The 19,617-nt window shown below is 41.2% G+C and overlaps 2 protein-coding genes across 2 annotated transcripts; both read right to left on the bottom strand.

Annotated features, from left to right (window-relative positions):
• Positions 1–621: 621 nt before the first annotated feature.
• On the bottom strand, positions 622–9,071 carry LOC115815454 (tripartite motif-containing protein 16-like). The gene is made up of 5 exons (XM_030778407.1): positions 8,583–9,071; positions 7,667–7,754; positions 7,482–7,541; positions 4,989–5,479; positions 622–795 (listed from the first exon to the last, which is right to left on the bottom strand). The coding sequence occupies exons 1-5, from the start codon at positions 9,069–9,071 to the stop codon at positions 622–624; spliced, it is 1,302 nt and encodes a 433-aa protein (XP_030634267.1).
• Positions 9,072–14,010: 4,939 nt separating this feature from the next.
• On the bottom strand, positions 14,011–19,617 carry LOC115814607 (tripartite motif-containing protein 16-like). Its single transcript, XM_030777506.1, has 6 exons — positions 18,994–19,617; positions 17,282–17,377; positions 16,772–17,005; positions 16,455–16,614; positions 16,259–16,318; positions 14,011–14,561 (listed from the first exon to the last, which is right to left on the bottom strand). The coding sequence occupies exons 1-6, from the start codon at positions 19,585–19,587 to the stop codon at positions 14,011–14,013; spliced, it is 1,695 nt and encodes a 564-aa protein (XP_030633366.1). The 5' UTR covers positions 19,588–19,617.

Here is a 19,617-nt window from a genome sequence, read left to right as displayed (position 1 = left end):
AGTTGCCATTTCATTATCTGTCTTTGATTGTACCCTACCCTGGAAACAAAAGTATGTGAAGTAAATTTCTATCCCAGATTGAGTAACACCTGACTCAACAAATCAAAAAGGACTTTTAGCCTTAAACATTCCACCAAACAATGCCAGACAGTTTCCCTGAGTCCACAAAACACACACTTATCACTGACGTTTGAGTTGATAATAGAAACAAAAGCATTGACAGCCATCGCTGAAAATCTCCAGACCGGATGGTGCAGTGGGAAGTGCTGTTGCCACACAGCAAGAAGATTCCGGCCTGTCCAGGGTGTTTCCCTGCCTTTCACCCTAAGAACGCTGGGATAGGCTCCAGCACCCCCTGTGACCCTAACTAGGATAAGTGGCTTAGATCATGAGAGATCTCCAATCTGTTTTGTCAGCAGTGGTTTGTATAGAGCCCCCCAAACTGGGCGTTTTTTTTTTTACTCAACCCAAGTTTCTCTGTCCACACAGTGTCAGCCCTCCCATTCAGTGCTGATTTATTCAGTATTTTAACACAGCATTTTTTCAGCACTTTCCCTTTCACAGTGTGTACATTTAAGTTTTGTAATCCGTTCAAGTCCAATAGCGGACCTGACATGCCCTTCAAATCTGGGGACCCCCTTTGTTGGGTACAATCTTTCCCAGTCCATAGTCCTTAAACAGGGACCACTCCTCTTCCATCAGTCTTCTTTCAGCTTCCTTCAGCTTCTTTCTCACACTGTTTACGTGGCGGGTGGACCTCTGATGTGGTGGGTGGACCTCTGCCCTAACTGTCATCTGGATTCAGTAAAACAAAAGCTGTTTATTTTGTCATAAATTTAGTAAGACTAATATCAATCTTTTAATTCTCTGACTGAATGAGTTAGAATAAGTTTGAACTTTGAACAGCCAACACCAACCATAAAGACATAAACACCATGTGACACAGGTCTTCAATACTGTCACGCTGATCTGGAGTCAGTGAGTGTGGGGCTGTTTTTTTCTGCAGAAGCACCTTCACTTGTTTGGCCCTGTGGTGTCTCCATAATGAGGTCTTGTGGGAGAAGTTTTCCATGTCACTGTTGTTCATCAGGTCCTGGGTTGTTACCTGTCAATAAATCCTGTGACATCTGTATTAAGCTCAGGGTTGGAGTCAAATTATGCAGACGGAGGGTTGCCAGTCTGATTGACAGGTCCCCAGGCCTTGCCCTCCTTCCTTTAGTAAGACTAATATCAATCTTTTAATTTTCTCACTGAATGAGTGAGAATAAGTTTGAGGTGCTTTAAAAAGTGCATCATCGTGAACCATCTCCATATCAATATCCTGTGTGGTTGTGCTGTCCTTCCTGGACCACAGACACAAGAGGACATATTCACTAAAAGTCCACGGATAGACACAACCCGTTACACTACAACTATTCTATTCTATACATTTATCTGTTCGAAATTCCATCACGCTTTCCCTTTATTTCACTTCCTCCTAACCTTGTCTCTATTTATTCTTCTTGATGCAGATGGTGCTTTAAAAAGTGCCTCATCACCATGAACCATCTCCATATCAACATCCTCTCCTGCCAACACTGACTCTGGAACTGCAGTACCTGTTACACCACACCCCACCTCTTCACTACACTCATTATCAGGTTTTTAAAATTTTTTGCTTTCATTTTCTGAATCCACCTGCTCTACATCTCTAACATTTCCCCAGGACCATCCTCTGCCAAATCAACTTCAGTTACACCGCTCATCCCCCCCCACAACCTGTTCCTGTGCAGTATTTTCAGAGGCAACACCATTCCCAGTGTACGAAGGCCTTGTGCTTTCCCCTGCTGCACTCCTGCCCGCTGCTACGACCCTCCCCGTGGGTTCAGAAGTTGAATCCCTTGGGATGTCTTCGTCTGCCCTCTCAGGGCACGAACGTCTAGTGTGACCTTCTACCTCACATCCAGAACATTTCACGGTCTCCAATGATGCAAATGTTGTATAATCAAAGCCGCTGATTCTAAATTCGAAGGCCACATTCAACTCTTCTACATAATTTTTTTTTTAAATCATGTGTATTTGCTGTCTAAAACAAACGTGTTTAAGCAACTATGATTTGCAGCCAAGCGAGATCTTTTTCATGTGTGAAATTATTTGATAATTCACCTATTAGCAGCTCATCCTTAATAAACGGTGGGACATTGGACAAAGTTAGTTTCCTTGCTGGGTGAACAAGTGGCGTTATCGGGGTAAATGTGTCTCGAATGGAAACTCCATTCTCAACTACTGTATTTACTTTATAAACACTACCCAGAAAGACCACAATGTTGGGATCGCAAAGATCGGTATCGGGGCGATCAAGTCATTTTTATCTGATTGGTATCGGCTTTACTGAGCACGACCCTAAGCCCGATCCTTTGTTTTACGTCAGCTGTCACACAGGTGTCATAAACGAAGAGCATGATTTGTGGCAGGATGCGGCTAAAATGTCTGCAGTGTGGATATGTTTTAAATTGGGAAATGAAAGCAGTCCAACAGTCACTTGTAATGTTTGCAGTGCGAGCATTTCACGAGGCGGTAGTAACACAGAGCTGCGCTTCATAGGCTACTATCACTTTGATATGGCACCTAAAAAATAAACACTCAGCGGAATACCGTGAGTTCACTCAGGTAACACAGGCAAAGGCTGCTCCGAAGCAACACACATTGGAGGATGTGCTTTTAAAAGGAGAGAGAAATTTCCTTGAGACAGCGACAAGGCCAAAAAGATTACCGAGAGGATAACTGAAATAATCGCTTTGGATGACCAGCCAATGTGGTAGCGAATACAGAGCTGCGTTCAAATTCGGCAAATTGAGGCGAACGTTCCAGGCAAACTGTTCTTTTTTCAACTTTTAAATTTGAACGTTTTTGAACATTTTTTGAACGTCAGCATACTCCGATGACATTAATCCTCAAGACTACTAATAACAATCAAGGTATAATTTCAAAATTGAAACACCTAATGCTTTAGCTGTATGTGATGTATGCGAGTTAGCCTAAACTAACGACCACGGAGAGCAATACAGTCGCTTAACTAACGCTAAGGATTGATAACGATAGCATACAAATAAGAGGCTTTTAGAAAAAGTATCAACGTAACTGACTGTTAGACAACTTAACCACTTGAATTATTGTAAGATTAAATAAGATTGAACACTTACCCATATTTTCTGGTATAACTCCCACAGTGCACCTTACCCTCTCGACACTACATTTCATACACTGCTGTACCAGAGCTTTACTAGAAGGTTCACTTTGTTATTTTGTAAAATAAAAAAACGTTAATTATAAAAAAAAAAATAAAATTAAGGAGCAACTTGGCCGCAGGCGATTTTTTTCTTAATGCATTTGCTAGTCGCAAGTTGAGCTGGCCCCGAGCTCAAGAATTTCATTGCTGATAATGATGTCTACATTGTTATCTAGCAAATGACAATAAAACTTGAAACTTGAAACTATTCAGTTGTTAAGCATATACATTGAATTGGCTTTCATAACTTTAATGTACTTGTAATGTGCACTGTGTAACTGTATTATTTAGGAAAATACAAGTATCGGATCGGGACTTGGATACTCAGTATTAAATGACTCGGATCGGGATCGGGATCGGGAGCATAAAACGTGGGATCGGGACATCCCAACCACAATGGCACTATTCATTCTTGATGCTCACAATACGCTGTCGAAACCGACAATTTCACCCAATGCCAAACCACATTCCTCCACAGAACAGTTAATTGCAGGAGTAATTTTGATGCCATATCTACATGTAAGGTGTTCAAATCTTATTTTCTCTGTGCCTGCCATGCTGACCAGTAAACGCTGGCTGGCATTTTCCAACCACCGTGTCTACTCTCTACTCTTTCTCTCACGACTTCAAAACACAGTTATAACTAAACTGAAACTTAAAACTAAATTTTAATTGATTATAAGTAATAGAAAAGACCTTGAGAACTGAAAGAAAAAACTCAGGCACACCACAGCACACTCTCACTCACACATGCTCCGCCCACTCACTCCCAGCATCCACTGTGAGAGAGAGAGAGAGAGAGAGAGAAACAGAGACAGAGAGAGATGTTGATATGAGAGACTTTATATTTGTTTATCTCTGATGTGACTTTAGGATTGAATGGTGAGGAGGGATCCCTGTAAGAAAGTTTGTGTTGATGTGACTGAGTGTGTGTGTGTGTGTGTCAGAGAGAATGAGTTTATACATGTTAATCATTGAGTGTGTCTGTTTTAGAGTCAGCATGAAAATGTGTTTATGACACATTGTGTATGACTGCACATGTATGAGAAACAGAGAGAGAGAGAGAGAGAAAGAGAGAGAGAGAAACCTAAACAAGAATCTCAGATCAGTTTGGTTTCTCAGAAAGTGGCATCATGGTTCGGTGTGAGAGAGAGTAAAGCAGACTAGTCTTACAGTGTCACAGACACCTGAGTTTTATTCAGAGGTTTGTCAACGTGATAGAGGGAGAGGAAGAGATACAAAGATAAAGAGAGAGAGAGGGGGTACACTGTTCTCAGACTGATATTATCAACAATTTAATGAATTCAAGAACACATGAACAAAGTGGATTACAAATTAAGCTTTTTCAGAGTCAAGAATCAAAACTCAAATTCTAGGAGAATAAAAACTTATGCAATGTATGTATGACAGTCTTCCTGTACAAAATTCTCCCTCTCTGATTCACACACAAACTCTCAACAATGGGTGCACACTGAGCTTCACAAAATGAAGGGAAAAAAAACAACACACACATTAAGAGAAACTTCCCACAGTCAGAGGATGATCATTAGAGTAATCTCAGCTACAGTCACAGCACTCCTTTACTACAACCTCCATCCATAATAACCAAATCATGTCTGTCATCTGATAATACAACACAATCATTATAACTATAACCAGACATTTCCACTTTTATTCACTTTCAAAAGCAATATAACCTCAGTTTTGAATGCAAACCAACTCCAAACCCAGGATAGAGGGGCTGAGTGAATGTGGTGTGGACTCTGTGGAGGAGGGTCATTGTGTCAGAGACGCTGTAGAAGGACAGAGTTCCTGCCCTGTGGTCCACATACACTCCTATTCTGGAGGAACTGGGGACTATGGAGTGTTTAGCCACTTTATCATTGTCTTTGCAGGAGTACTTAGAGGGAGGACAGTACAATCCCCAGGATTGATAATTACGTCCAAACCTACACTCATAACCCCATCCTTTCCTCCTGATGTCTTTACATGACACTGATATATAAACCCCATAATCCCCACTCCACTCAGTCTCCCAGTAACAGCGTTCAGACACACTTTCTCTACACAACACCTGACGCCAGTAATCAAATCTCTCTGGATGATCAGGATATGACTGGACTGTGTTACTCCGTGTCACCACTCTGTTCCCCTCAGACAGACAGAGCTCTTCATGTGCTGTGTTGGGATCCAGTGTGAGATCACAGGAATCTGGTGAAGTTGAGGAATAAAAATGAAAAATGAATGTGACATTTTAAAAATGAAAACTTAAATGACCGAAATCAATAAAAAAAACATTAACAGAGACATAAATGAAATGTAAGATTCACTTTATGTGAAACCTGTGTTGCATTACATTAAATTCAAATATTGAAACCAGACATTTTTTTTTCCAATCTCATCTGTTTGTCATATAGATAATCTTTCTCATTTTCCTTTTTTAAATGTAAATTTGATTCCTTCTCAGGATCATGATAACCACCAAACAGTTCCCTCTCTCTCTCTTTTTCCTACTGCCTGTGACACTTAGCCTAGACTCAGTGGTGGTTCACGTTACATGCTCCCCCTACCACGGGCTTCCAGTGGGGAGACTTGAGGTCAACCTACCCCTGCCCCCCCTCCCCATCTTGTACTTCTGAGTGGGAGACCTTCCCAGGCAGTATCCTACTTACCTCAGAAAACTACAATCAGGGCGCCCACTCCGACGAGGCTAACTGACCAACACAGTGACATATCATTGACATGATGTGCAAATGAGCGGTAGAAAACTGATCGCGCAAATGTCACCATTCCGAATTTGTTTGTGTGGGCGCCGGGTGCCGCCCCCTGCAAGATGCCACTCTGGGCGGCTGCACATGCCTAAATCCTCCCCTGCCTAGACTGATTACAGCTACTAATACTGTCTCATTTTAATGCATTTCCCAACACAATCAAGATAGCAAAATATGGATCCTACGTTTGTGTTTATGCATCTCTTCTCACATGACGTCTTTCCAGCCAATCATTCTTATTGTGATGATGAACGTGACTCACGAGCATGGCTGCTACTGGATTTTCAATTGGAATTTCCACTAGGGCGTCGTTAGCTTAACCATTAATCAAATTCTCTTTACATTTTAGGAAATTTTAGGTGTTTTATATTCAATGCAGTAACTTACAGGTATTATATTTACCCAGTGCATCGTTATAATTATCGTGTTATACTTATCGTCATAATATTACAAGCTGCGAGTTTGCACCAATATGGCTAGATTTGTAGGCGGTGGCAAAAAGTGGTTCGTCTCAATAAATACACATTTACGCCTATTTGTTCTCTCGGTTATGACTCGCGTACGATCATTTCCCCCAAAATACGATAATTTTAAGCCTGTGGTACCATACTTTAACATGTCCCATCTGGCATCGCTGGAGAGGTGGGAGTAACAAAAAAAGTTTGACCAAGATGGCTAAATGCTACATGTTGCATGAAAACATGTATATGATTAAAAGATGTATGGGCAACGATTTATGTCTACATCAACATCGGTTGTTGTTTACATGTTACGTGAACTTATCCGGGGTCACAGTGGTAGAAAAAACTTTCTCAGCAGCTCTGGTTGGGGCAAGTAGACCATTGTAGACCATCGCTTAAGTCCTCGAAATTTTGAACTAGGTGGTTTGCTTACTGTATTCGTGATCACGCCCCCAGTGCAAAATTTCACAGTACGAAATTTGCAAGGTGTTTCGGTGTGTGGAGACCTAGCATTATTGTGATTGTGTAATGTTTGGGAACTGTCAGCAGTAACAGTCATAACTGTCAACTTCACTCATCAACTGTCACTCTCTCTCAATTCGATTCAATTCAATTTAATTCAACAAGCTTTAGTGGCATGTCTGTAATATATGTACTGTTGAGAAAAAAAGTAGATCATTTTACGCCAATAAATATTAATAGTGAATTAACAAGGAAACGCTAAAGCAGAACAGGAAACAGGTCAAGTGACAACGACAACAGTAACACTGTTATATGAGAAAACCAATAATATTAATAATAATAACAATAATAATAATAATAATAATAATAATAATAATAATAATAATAATAATAATGATAGCTAAGAAGTCACTAACGCCATCTATGTTGTAATCACTCAGCTATAAGTGATTGCATGCATGCGTGTATTTGTGTGTGTGTGTGTGTGTGTGAGAGAGAGAGAGAGAGAGAGAGACTCACATTGTAAGAACTGCTCCCTGGTTTTGGGTTCAGGGAGAGGAATGATGTCAGTGTTTGTCACTATAAAAACAAAAGGATTCATTAGACTCATTATTAAAACGTTCAGAACAGAGAGAGAAATTGAGTGGAAATATTTTAAAATTAAAGGTTTCAAATTCAACTGTAACAGTGTCTAAATTTTCAACATTGACTGGAAAGTCTTCCAAACTCATTCTTACAGAAACCCTCCAGTTGCTCTTTCAGCTGAGAGACAGATTTTCCTACATCCTCAAAAGAGAGGTGTGGACTGACAGTGATGCTGGCTAAGACTTCAGATCCAGGAGGGGAGCAGAGAGATGAGAAACTCTAAACACACACACAGACACACACACACACACACACACACACGCACACACACACACACACACACACACAGAAGGATACATAAGTGCAGTCCTCAATAGTTGCGATGATAATCTGCTGTTGCGATGATAATCCGCTGTTGTAATGATAATCTGCTGTTTTCTTTTCGTCAATGCACTTGGAGATTTGTATCAGTTTCATATCTTCACAGCACTGTGTTCTCCCCTCTCTCAGAACTCTCCAATTATACTCAACGTTTGGCCACGAAGCGTTAAGGAATGAGGCGTCCTCCAAAAGCAGAGAGGGGAGGGATAAAGGGGTGATTTACATCTCATTTTTATTACAACACTTTGCTTTGTGCTGCCCCCTCGTGGACGGCTAGTTTAATTACATTAAAAATGCAAGAAAATGGAAAAACGTTCGCCAATATTTATCAATTTTAATGCAATTTCAAAACAAACACACCTCAGGATCTTGCAAGTGCAACGACGTCGATTATTAATATATGTGGATATTTCGTGGCATTCGTAATTTAATAAGCTTCTCATATGGTTGATGAAAAACCTCTTTTCCCTAATTAGATAGGTGGTGTCTGTCACCATTAAAATATAAACCACATAATGTAACAAGACATGTAAATTAAAACATATTCAGTTTTTCAGAAATGTTCAAATAATTACTTTAGATCCAGATGACAGTTATCAGTAGTCAGTCCACATTTACACACATTCTCATTGAGCTGTAAGTCCCTGTACATACCTCGCAAAGTTCTATCAGTTTGTTGTGACGCTGGCAAATCTTGTCCTGTAGTCGTGTGGAGGCTTTGACCAGCGTGTGTTTCTGGAGGGCAGTGACCTCATAGTGAGGCTGGAGGTGAGTCTGACAGAATGAAACCAGACATGTCAGACAGGACTTGACGGCTTTTTCTTTTTTTCCAATACAAAAATCACACTCCACATCTCCAGAGTCACAGTGAGCAGGAGGAGCAGCAGCTTGGAGTCCCGTCTTCTTCAGTTTCTCCACCACAGCCAGCAAAGTGTTTTTATGTAGAACTGGTCTTGGTGTGAAGGTCTCTCTGCACTGGGGGCAGCTGTAGACTCCCTTCTGATCATCCTGATCCCAGCAGCCCTTAATACAGCCCATACAGTAACTGTGTCCACAAGGAATAGTCACAGGATCCTTCAGGAGATCCAGACAGACTGGACACATGAACTGGTCCTCACCAATAGAAATACTGGCCTCTGCCATTTTACTGATCACACACTCAGAAATATGAACAAACGATTAAACACACACTGATCAGGACGCTCAGATCAGTTTCATGTCTTTATATGTGAAAGTAAGAGTGACTTCCTGATTCTTTGTGAGTGTAAGGTTGTCTTAAAGTGGTAGATCACTCATAATAAATAGAGAGGTGTGGTGTGTGTGTGAGAGAGAGAGAGAGAAAGAGAGAGAGTCATTGTTTTGGGACTTTGCTGACCTCTGATGGCTGTTTTTGGTCCTTTGTATTGGTATTTTTTGTGTTTTGTGATTACCCTGCCCTCTTGTTAGCTACCTCACCTGTGTCTCATTTTCAGTGCCATGTGCCTTGATTGGATCATTGTCTGGGTGTATTTGAACCCAGTTTCCTGTGTTGTGTTTTGCTCAGTCTTTGATGTTCTTGGTGTGTTTGACCCCAGCCAAGACCTAAGACTTTGTGTTTTTGGATTCTCTGTTATCTTTTACCTTTCCCTTGTATTACTCTTTTGGATTGCCCATGTTGGATTTACTTTCTACTTCTCTCTCTTGGACTATTGGACCTGAACTGTTAATGTTATTGCTTCTGTCCTTGGTTTTTGCGACCAACTGCTTTTCTTCTTTTGGGGACGTCTCCGCGCCACCCCCTGCAGCTGCCCTTATTGGGGTGTTGAGCCCCAGAACGTGTCCCTCCTCTGTGGCCACAACCAGTACCTTGCCCTCTCAGCCTCCTCTGCCAGTCTCCTGATGGCCCTCTGTAGGCTCATCCCAGTCATACCAGTCACACAGAGAAGTTGGATTGCTGATTTCCCCACGAAACCCCTGCATCCAACTTCCACTGGGTGGATGGCTGCAGTCCAGCCCGCTTCGCTGCACTGTGCTACCAGCTCCCAGAACTTGATCCGCTTGAACTCATGTGCTGCTGCTATCCCCTCCTCCTAAGGGATGGTGAGCTCAGTGATGAGGACCTTCTTGACAACCGTGGACCACATCAGGACATCTGGTCTGAGAGTCGTTTGAGTGATCTCAGGTGGGAAAACAAGCTGCTTGCCCAGGTCACCTGGCATTTCCCATGACTTTCCAGGAGTCAGCAGAGACGTGTGTCTTTCCTGCTGCTGGCTTCTGTCGGTTCTCTCCCGGCTTGACAAAGGGAATGAGCACTCGATGGAGACCTGAGCAGTAGTTTGTCCCCACCCTGCGCTTCTCCAACAGCTCTGCCGGCTTCCTCAGCACCGGGTGGTGCCTCCACCTGAAGCGGCCCTCCGCCAGCGTAACCCTGCGCCCTGACAGGATGTGCTGGAGGCCTGTGTTGCTGTTGCTGCCCGGCGGGCACTCGTCCTCACTCCCAAACCGCTGGGAGAGGTGTCGGGGACGTGGAAGGGTGTCGTACGCCGCCCTTATCGAGAAGCTGAGCCGCGCTTGCGGAGTTCGCCAGACGTCTGCCCAGCTGATGCCTCTGCTTGTGGTGGCCTCCCACCGTGTCCATGCGCCTTGCTGGCCCTGGGACAGTGCCGTGATGAGGTGGTGCTCCTGCTCCGCCCATGTGATCTCCTCCACGATCATGGTCTTCCTCTGCTCCCTTGTGGCTTTGGACCAGAACTGCGCTGGTTCTCCCCAGCCCAGTCCTGCCTGACTGTCTTGTCCTCAAAACATAACGATGATTTAGGACAAACCTCTAAAGATATTAATTCATGATTTACAAACTGGAATATTATTTGTAGATACTGCTTATAGAACATCTGCTATCTGTACATCACTAATTATTTTCTGCCACTGGATTCATAAATTCATGTTGTAATAAGTGAAAACAGGCCCTGAATGAGAAATGAGACTTTAATAGGAGTAAAATCATGTCTTAGATCATCTCACCATAGAGAAGGAGAAAGATCAGGCTAAACGATACACTGCTCACTCTCATTAGTGGAGGCGCTTTTGATGTCAGTCCATGGTTTTTCAAATATGGTATGGTTTATGTATTTGATGTATTTGAGTACTGTTAATCAGTGATAAGTGTGATGGCTGTAGACTCTTTGCCTATTTTAATATGACCTCGTCAAATGAAATTCATATGTGTTTTACAGAGTGTTATGTCTTGGGCATCTGTAATGTGAGTTTGAGCTGAAAACAAAGAGAATTTGTGTCATGTGACTGTAAGGTGTGTTTTGATTGGATGCTATCAGAGTGGATGATGATTTCAAGGTTCTACTCTATCAGTCTAGTCTGATCAGTGTTGAAGGATAAGACAATGTGATCATTATTAAACATGTTGGTGTATCAGAGAGGGCTTTTACTGTATAAACATATGACTGTAGCCAAATTCACAGCAGTGCTGGAGAAAAGAAAGAGAAAAAGTAATCAGCATCATTTCTCTGTCACCTTCACTGTGTTTTATTCTATACATGAGTTCCTTACACACAAGAGTGGAGCAGACCTCCAGAGGTCTCACTGTCTGTTTATGGAAATGACTCATCTCTGATCATGAAGCCATGTGTAACGATTGACCTGGGAATTGAACCCGGGGCTCTGGCATGGAAGCCCAGGGCCTTAACCTTGTGCCACCAAGTGGTAGACCCAAATGCAGAGAGCAAGACAAAGGTGATTCAGCAAGATGGTTCCTTTTAATAAGCAAATCTGGGCAGAGGTATCCAGGGGGTCAGGCAAAAATCAGAAAACAAATCCAGGCAGAAGTCAAAACCAGTAAGCAGAGAAAACCAATGTCAAAACCAGGAAAAGCGGCAGGCAGAATCTTTGCCCAACTAAACAGGCAAAAACAGGTTCAGCAATGGGAGGCAATCCAAGAAAACTCAAAAATACTCAGAGTTTACAAGAAGGCGTGATCTGGAAATGAACGCAGGGTAACAACTCAAGACTGAGCAAGGAACTGAAGAAAACAAGAAACTTAAATAGACAGGCAGAACAAGACACAGGTGAAAACAATACATCAATGATGAACTAAACAGGCACAAACAAGGACTGAGGACACCACATGACCAAAACAAAAACTACACATCCCAAAAACATGACACCATGAGTGATTCTTCATCAAACTCTACAGAATTCATTTACATGTGTGAAACATAAAGGAAATGTAATAAACCCACTGGTTCAGCATACGGCCACAGAGAAACTTGTTATACAGGAACGTGTGACTGCAGGAATTTTTTGTGAATTAAACTTGGTGACATAATTACTGTCCACCACAAAATATAATATAAAAATGGTTTGTGTTAAGACTGTAAATGGTTGAGAAATAATCCAGTTTCTTTCTTTTTTTTCTGGACTAAGTTTCATGTAAACTGTTATATGGAAGACTTTCTACCTCACAAAGGTAAAAGTTTAGTTTTAAGAATTTACAGCATCTTTGATGATTTATAGCTAGTCCAGCGACTTTCTCACTTATAAAAATTCCTTTTATATTATTAAAGGCCTCACATCAGCATGGACTGGGTAAGTCTGTTACAAATAATAAATCATAATAAATATGGATTTATAGCCTTAGATCCCAAACACAAAGCTCGACTGTCCTTTCTCCTGACATGTCTGTGAGAGAAACACACTCAGCTCTCAGAGTCAGTGGAGGAATGAAAAGACACAATATATTCATTCATCCATTTTTTCATTCATTATTTAGTTCTCAGGGGAGATATTGAGGGAAGCCCTCATTTTCAGTGCTGCTGAGAGTACAAATACAAATGAAACATAATACATAAAACAATAAAATAATAAAAGAAACAGCAATAAAAAACAATTAAAAAAAACAGTAGAACAAAGTTAAAGCAATAAAACGTGGTGAGCATAATAAACAAACTAAGACAATAAAATATTGCCAAATGACAGGTATAAATTGAAGCTGAAATCAGTTAAAACAGTTCCAAATTGAGGTGGGGTGGTGTATAATCATGGTTTTAAACTGGCTGTAAGAACAGTTATCTGAACAGTATATCTGAACGGTTAGTGTTAAATCAGACATTAGACACAGAGGACAGACATTAGACCTGGAGAGAGAGAGAGAGAGAGAGAGAGAGAGAGAGAGAGAGAGAGATTTGTGGGCTCGAGGCAGGTGGTAGGGGTGTGTAGATTGGATCATTTCCTCCCAAGGAAATAGTTTCAGCGAAAGAACGAAGCAAAACACTGGCACACAGATAAACAGCCCATAGCTCCATACCTAAATCCTGCTACCTCACTCTCCTTATAGCTCCATACCTAAATCCTGTTACCTCACTCTCCTTATAGCTCCATACCTAAATCCTGTTACCTCACTCTCCTTATAGCTCCATACCTAAATCCTGTTACCTCACTCTCCTTATAGCTCCATACCTAAATCCTGTTACCTCACTCTCCTTTTTTCACAGGGAAGACAGAGTTCAGAAACCTAAACAGAAATCTCAGATCAGTTCAGTTTCTTTAAAAGTAGATTCCTGGTTCTGTGTGGGGGAGAGTAAAGCAGAATCGTCTTGAAGTGTCACAAACACTTTCAGTTTTATTGAGAGGTTTGTCAGTGTGATAGAGGGAGAGGGAGAGAAAGAGAGAGAGAGAGAGAGAGAGAGAGAGAGAGAACAATACAGGGCTTTCTTACTGGCATTGTCAATGATTTAATGGACTCAAGGACATATGAATAAAGTATATTACAAATGAAGCATTTTCAGTGTCAAGAATCAAAACTCAAATTCTAGGAGATCAAAAACTTGACAGTCATGTACAAAATTCTCCTTCTCTGATTCACACAAAAACTCTCAACAATGGGGACACATTGAGCTTCATAAAATGAAAGAAAATAAACAACAAACACATTGAGAGAAACTTCCCACAGTCAGAGGATGATCATTAGAGTAATCTCAGCTACAATCACAGCACTCCTTTACTACAACCTCCATCCATAATAACCAAATCATGTCTGTCATCTGATAATACAACACAGTCATTTGATCATAACTGGACCATTCTATTTTATTCATTTTGGATGGTGGCATAACCTCACTGTTGACCTTGATCTAAAACAGCCTCCAACCAAAAACCCAGGATAGAGGGGCTGAGTGAATGTGGTGTGGACTCTGTGGAGGAGGGTCATTGTGTCAGAGACGCTGTAGAAGGACAGAGTTCCTGCCCTGTGGTCCACATACACTCCTATTCTGGAGGAACTGGGGACTATGGGGAGTTTAGTCTCTTCATTATTGTGTATGAATGAGTATTTAGAGGGAGAGCAGTACAAACTCCACGACTGATTATTATATCCAAACACACACTCATAACCCCGTCCTTTCCTGCTGATGTCTTTATATGAGACTGACATATAAACACAATTATCTCCACTCCACTCAGTCTCCCAGTAACAGCGTTCAGACACACTCTCTCTACACAACACCTGATACCAACACTCATCAAATCTCTCTGGATGATCAGGATATGACTGGACTGTGTCACTCCATGTCACCACTCTGTTTCCCTCAGACAGACAGAGGTGTTTATGTGCTGTGTTGGGATCCAGTGTGAGATTACAGGAATCTGGTGGAGTTTAGGAATAAAAATGACAACTGAACATCAAGACATTTTAAAAATGAAAACTTCAATCAGTGAAATCAGTAAGAAAAACACTAACAGAGACATGAATGAAATGTAATATTCACTTTATGTTAAGCCTATGTTTCATTATACTAAATTCAAATTGTGAAACCAGACACTTTTTTCCAATCTCAACTTTGTTACATAGATAATCTTTCTCATATTAATTTTTAAATGTAAATTTGATTCCTTCTCAGGATCATAACCACCAAACAGTCCCCCCCCCCCTCTCTCTCTCTCTCTCTATTTTTCTCTCTCTCTCTTTCTGTTTCTTACCATCTCTGTTTTTTGCTCTTTCTCTGTAAATCTACTCCTGGCAATTAATTTAATTAAATGAATTTGAAGGCTTTATTGTCATTGGTTGTGAAAATATCACTAAAGTGAATGTGAAATACTGGAACACATCAGAGTGAATCCCAGTACAGGGGGAGGGATCAAAGGGGTGGGGCTTATCTGCTGTTGTCTTATTGTGACTGTGTAATGTTTGAAAACTGTCAGAAGTCTAACAGTCATAACTGTCAACTTCACTAATCAACTGTCACACTGTGAGTGTCAAATGTTAATTGACTTTCTATAAAAGAAATTCATTCACTTTAATTCACTTCCTTGTCCTTCCTTGTCCTCTTCTTTCTGTCCTTTTTTATCATCTCCATTTCTTCACGTCTTTCTTGTACTCATGGTACTCATGATTTCTCTCTCTCTCTCTCTCTCTCTCTTTCTCTCTCTCTCTCTTTCTCTCTCTCTCTCTTTCTCTCTCTCTTTTCTTTCTCTCTCTCTCAGTTCAGGTCAACAAGCTTTAGTGACATATCTGTAATACATATAGGCCTACTGTTGCATAAGCAGATCATTTTATGACAATAAATGTTAATAGTGAATTAACGAGGGAAACACAATAGCAGAACAGACAGAAACAGAAACAACAGTAAAAATGTCATGTGAGAGAACCACTAATAACAACAACATCAATAATAATACTAATACTACTACTACTACTACTACTACTACTAATAATAATAATTGCTAAGGAGTTATTTATTTTAGCTATGTTGTAATCATGCAGCTATGAGTGATTGTATGTGTGCATGCCTGTGTCCGTGTGTTTGTGTGTGCGTGTGTGTATGTGTGTTAGGGATGGTAAGATTCATTGAAGAAATGTGACCAATAATTTGAGACCAACAATTCTATATTTCGATCGATTCCTCTTCTCTAATCTGTTTCTGAAGCACACACACACACACACACTATCTCATCTCCACTGCTGTCAGTGACCAGTTCTCCTCAAGTCTCTCAGCCAAGTCTCACACCAGTTGGAGTCTCCTTAAGAAGAACCAAAGAACTATAATCAAACTATCTGGACCATACTGAATTGTATAGAATCATATTCTTTTGAACTGCATCGTATCGTGTTGAAGCGCACTGAATCACAATAGGGGTGAATCATATTGTATCACATTAGTAGTTGGTTCATATGTATCTCTAATGTATTGGATTGTTGGCAATGCATCGAGATGTGTATCGCATCGGCCTCAGTGATGGAGATGCACATCCCTAGTGTGTGTGTGTGTGTGTGTGTGTGTGTGTGTGTGTGTGTGTGTGTGTGCTTGTGTGTGTGTGTGTGTGCACGCGTGTGTGTTACTCACGTTGTAAGAACTCATCTCTGGTTTTGGGTTCAGGGAGAGGAGTGATATCAGTGTTTGTCACTATAAAAACAAAAGGATTCATTGAACTCATTATTAAAGTGTTCGCAATAGAAAAACAAATAGAGAAATAGGACAGAAATTATTTGAAACTAAATTTTCGTCACAACATATACATAATAATATCTTAATCCCCTACGTTTACGGGAAACTCTTCCAAATTCCTCCTCACAGAAATCCTCCAGTCGCTCTTTCAGCTGAGAGACAGATTTTCCTACATCCTCAAAAGAGAGGTGTGGACTGACAGTGATGCTGGGTAAGTCTTCAGATCCAGGAGGGGAACAGAGAGATGAGAAACTCTAAACATACACACACACACACAAACACAAACACACACACACATACACACACACACCTACATAAGTGCAGCTTTGATGGATGGAAACTTTATACACATTTTACTGAGGAGAAGTCAGTTACTGTGATATTGGTGATCATTTTGGCCTCCACTGTTACCTGGAGGAAATGGATGTGATCCTCTGTGTGTGAAAGCTGCTCCAGCTCAGTGTCTCTCCTCCTCAGATCAGAAATCTCCTGCTCCAGTTGCTCCAGGACTCCTTCAGCCCGACTCAATTCACTCTTCTCCTGATCTCTGATCAGCTCTGTCACCTCACGGCACCTTCTCTCAATGGAGCGGATCAGCTCAGTAAAGATCCTCTCACTGTCCTCCACTGCTGCCTGTGCAGAGCGCTGTTAGGAGACACACACACACACACACACACACACACACACACACACACATATACACACACACACACACACACACAGAGGAGGGGGGTTCATTACAGTCACACACTTGACTCAGCTCTTACTCAGCCAGTCTGTTCCCTACACTGTGACTCAGTGGGATTGGACAGTAGCCCAACACTGGACTCCTCACTGATTGACTGGAGGAGAGCCCTGACTGAGCCCTCAAATGACTCCTCCAGCAGCCAGCTCTTGTCTTCTCCTCTGTTCAACACTCACCCTCAGAGACTCCACAGCCTGTCTCAGCTCCTGCACCTCCTTCTCTCCCTCCTGGACTCTCTGCTGGGTTTTCCTCTGACTTTCTTCCAATTGTTTCTGTTACACAAATAAAACACATCACACTTGGCCCATTAACACGCAACTGGTTCTTGAACCATAATCAGTACAACAGTATCAGTGGAGACAATCATCATGTAACTGAAATGTATGAATGTGCTACTGAAAACAAAAGAACAGGTATTTAGCCCCACAAATGCTCTGCATTCTCACTCTTCTTTTTGAATATAATGAGTAGAAGGGAGTAGAAAAGATACTTGTTCATCAGTTTAAGTTAACGTTTGTCCAGGTTAGAAAACAGCCTAAATATCTCTGTGATTATCTGTCATCGTCTGCGAAGAGTAGTGTTACTCCTGTAAGATTCCTTAATAGCTGTAATGATAATTTGCGAACTGTTTGCTTCTCACCGATGCACTTGGCCGTTTGTATCTATATAAAATCTACACAACACTTTGTTCTCCCTCCTCCCAGAGCTCTTCAATTTTACTCTCCATTTTGCCACGAAGAGTTAAGAAATAAAGGAAGTGTCTGCGTTAAAGGGTAATGCTGCCCCAGAGATCGAAGTTACATTTACATCGAAGGTTTACTACATGACAGTGCGTTATATTGCCCTCTCGTGGCCAGTTAGTTCTATTACATTAAAAATGCGTATAAATGGAAAAACGTTTGACAGTCATGATTAATTTAAATGTCATTTTAAAACAATGATGCCTCAGAAATGTTAAATACAACAACGTCAATAATTAATAAATATTTCATGGCATTTGTAATAGCAACATTTTCTCAAAATATCTTCTTATGGTTCTTGAAAAGCTTCTTTGTCTTATTCAGAGAGGTGACACATGCTGCCAGTGAAATTTAAATTGCATTACATAACGAGCCACGAAAATAAACTCAGATTCAGTTCATCAGACATTTTAAAGGACTGTAATTTTAAAGTTTATATTTTTGGAGTCTGGTCCCTCATTAAAGTATTATATAATGCCCTTAGCACCCCCACTCACAGCTTCAAAATGTCCAAGCTGTCTTCAAATGTTGGGATCTGTGCTTAGTCTAAACTAAGTGAAATTACATTGATTTTCATCCTTTTGTTATTCCAACTCAATTCTGTTCGTCCTTCAAGATTTTTTTTTTTTTGATCAAGAGGAAAATTCAAGTTCTTTCAGAAGAACTGGTTCTCTGCTCATTCATAATTTGACCCCAACCCTGGACTTAAGAGTAAAATTGAATTTCATTCATAAGACCTGGTTCAGGTTCTTTGCTCATTCATGATTTGACCGAAGCCCTGGACTTAATACTGGTGTCATAGGATTCATTGACAAGTAAAAACCAATGAGCTGATAAATAATAGTGACACAGAAAACCCCTCCCACAAGAACTCACTATGGAGACACCACAAGCTGCTTCAACTGAAAAAGACAAAACAAAACAAAAAAACAGTCCCACAGCCACTGACTCCACTGACAGTGGATGTGGACGCACTCAGTATTCAAACTAAGTCATTGTCACAGTTGGTGTAACTTTATGACAAAAATTAAAGAGCTTTTGTATGAACAGTGCTTGTTTTTTTTTTTTAATCCAGGTGACAGTTATCAGTAGTCAGTACACATTTACACACATTCTCATTTAGCTGTAAGAGAAGTCCCTGTACATACCTGTCTTTCAGTCCTCTCTGCTGCCACTGATACTGTTTTATGGTCCCTGTGTTCATCCACCAGACACAGATAACACATGAACTGTTGGTCAGTTTGACACCAAAACTCTCTTAGTTTGTTATGATGAGGGCAAATCTGGTCTTGTAGTTTTCCAGTAGCATCAGTCACATTGTGTCTCTTCCCTTTGAACAGTTTTTCATGACGTTCAAAGTGAGTTTGACAGTAGGAGTCCAGACACACCAGACAGGACTTGATGGCTTTGAGTTTTGTCCCAGTACAAACACCACACTCCACATCTCCAGGTCCAGCATAACAGTGAGCAGGAGGAGCAGCATCGCAGAGTTTCATCTTCTTCAGTTTCTCCACCATTTCAGCCAATATGGTGTTTTTACCTAGAGCAGGTCTTGGACTGAAGGTCTGCCTGCACTGGGGGCAGCTGTAGACTCCCTTCTGATCATCCTGATCCCAGCAGCCCTTAATACAGCCCATACAGTAACTGTGTCCACAGGGAATAGCCACAGGATCCTTAAGGAGATCCAGACAGACTGGACACATGAACTGGTCCTGAAACTCTGAAAAACTGGCCTCTGCCATTTTACTGATCACACACACAGAAATATGAAC

Source organism: Chanos chanos, chromosome 6 (assembly GCF_902362185.1).
Source record: "Chanos chanos chromosome 6, fChaCha1.1, whole genome shotgun sequence".
NCBI lineage: Eukaryota > Metazoa > Chordata > Actinopteri > Gonorynchiformes > Chanidae > Chanos > Chanos chanos.
This window is presented reverse-complemented; position numbering and strand designations above follow the sequence as displayed.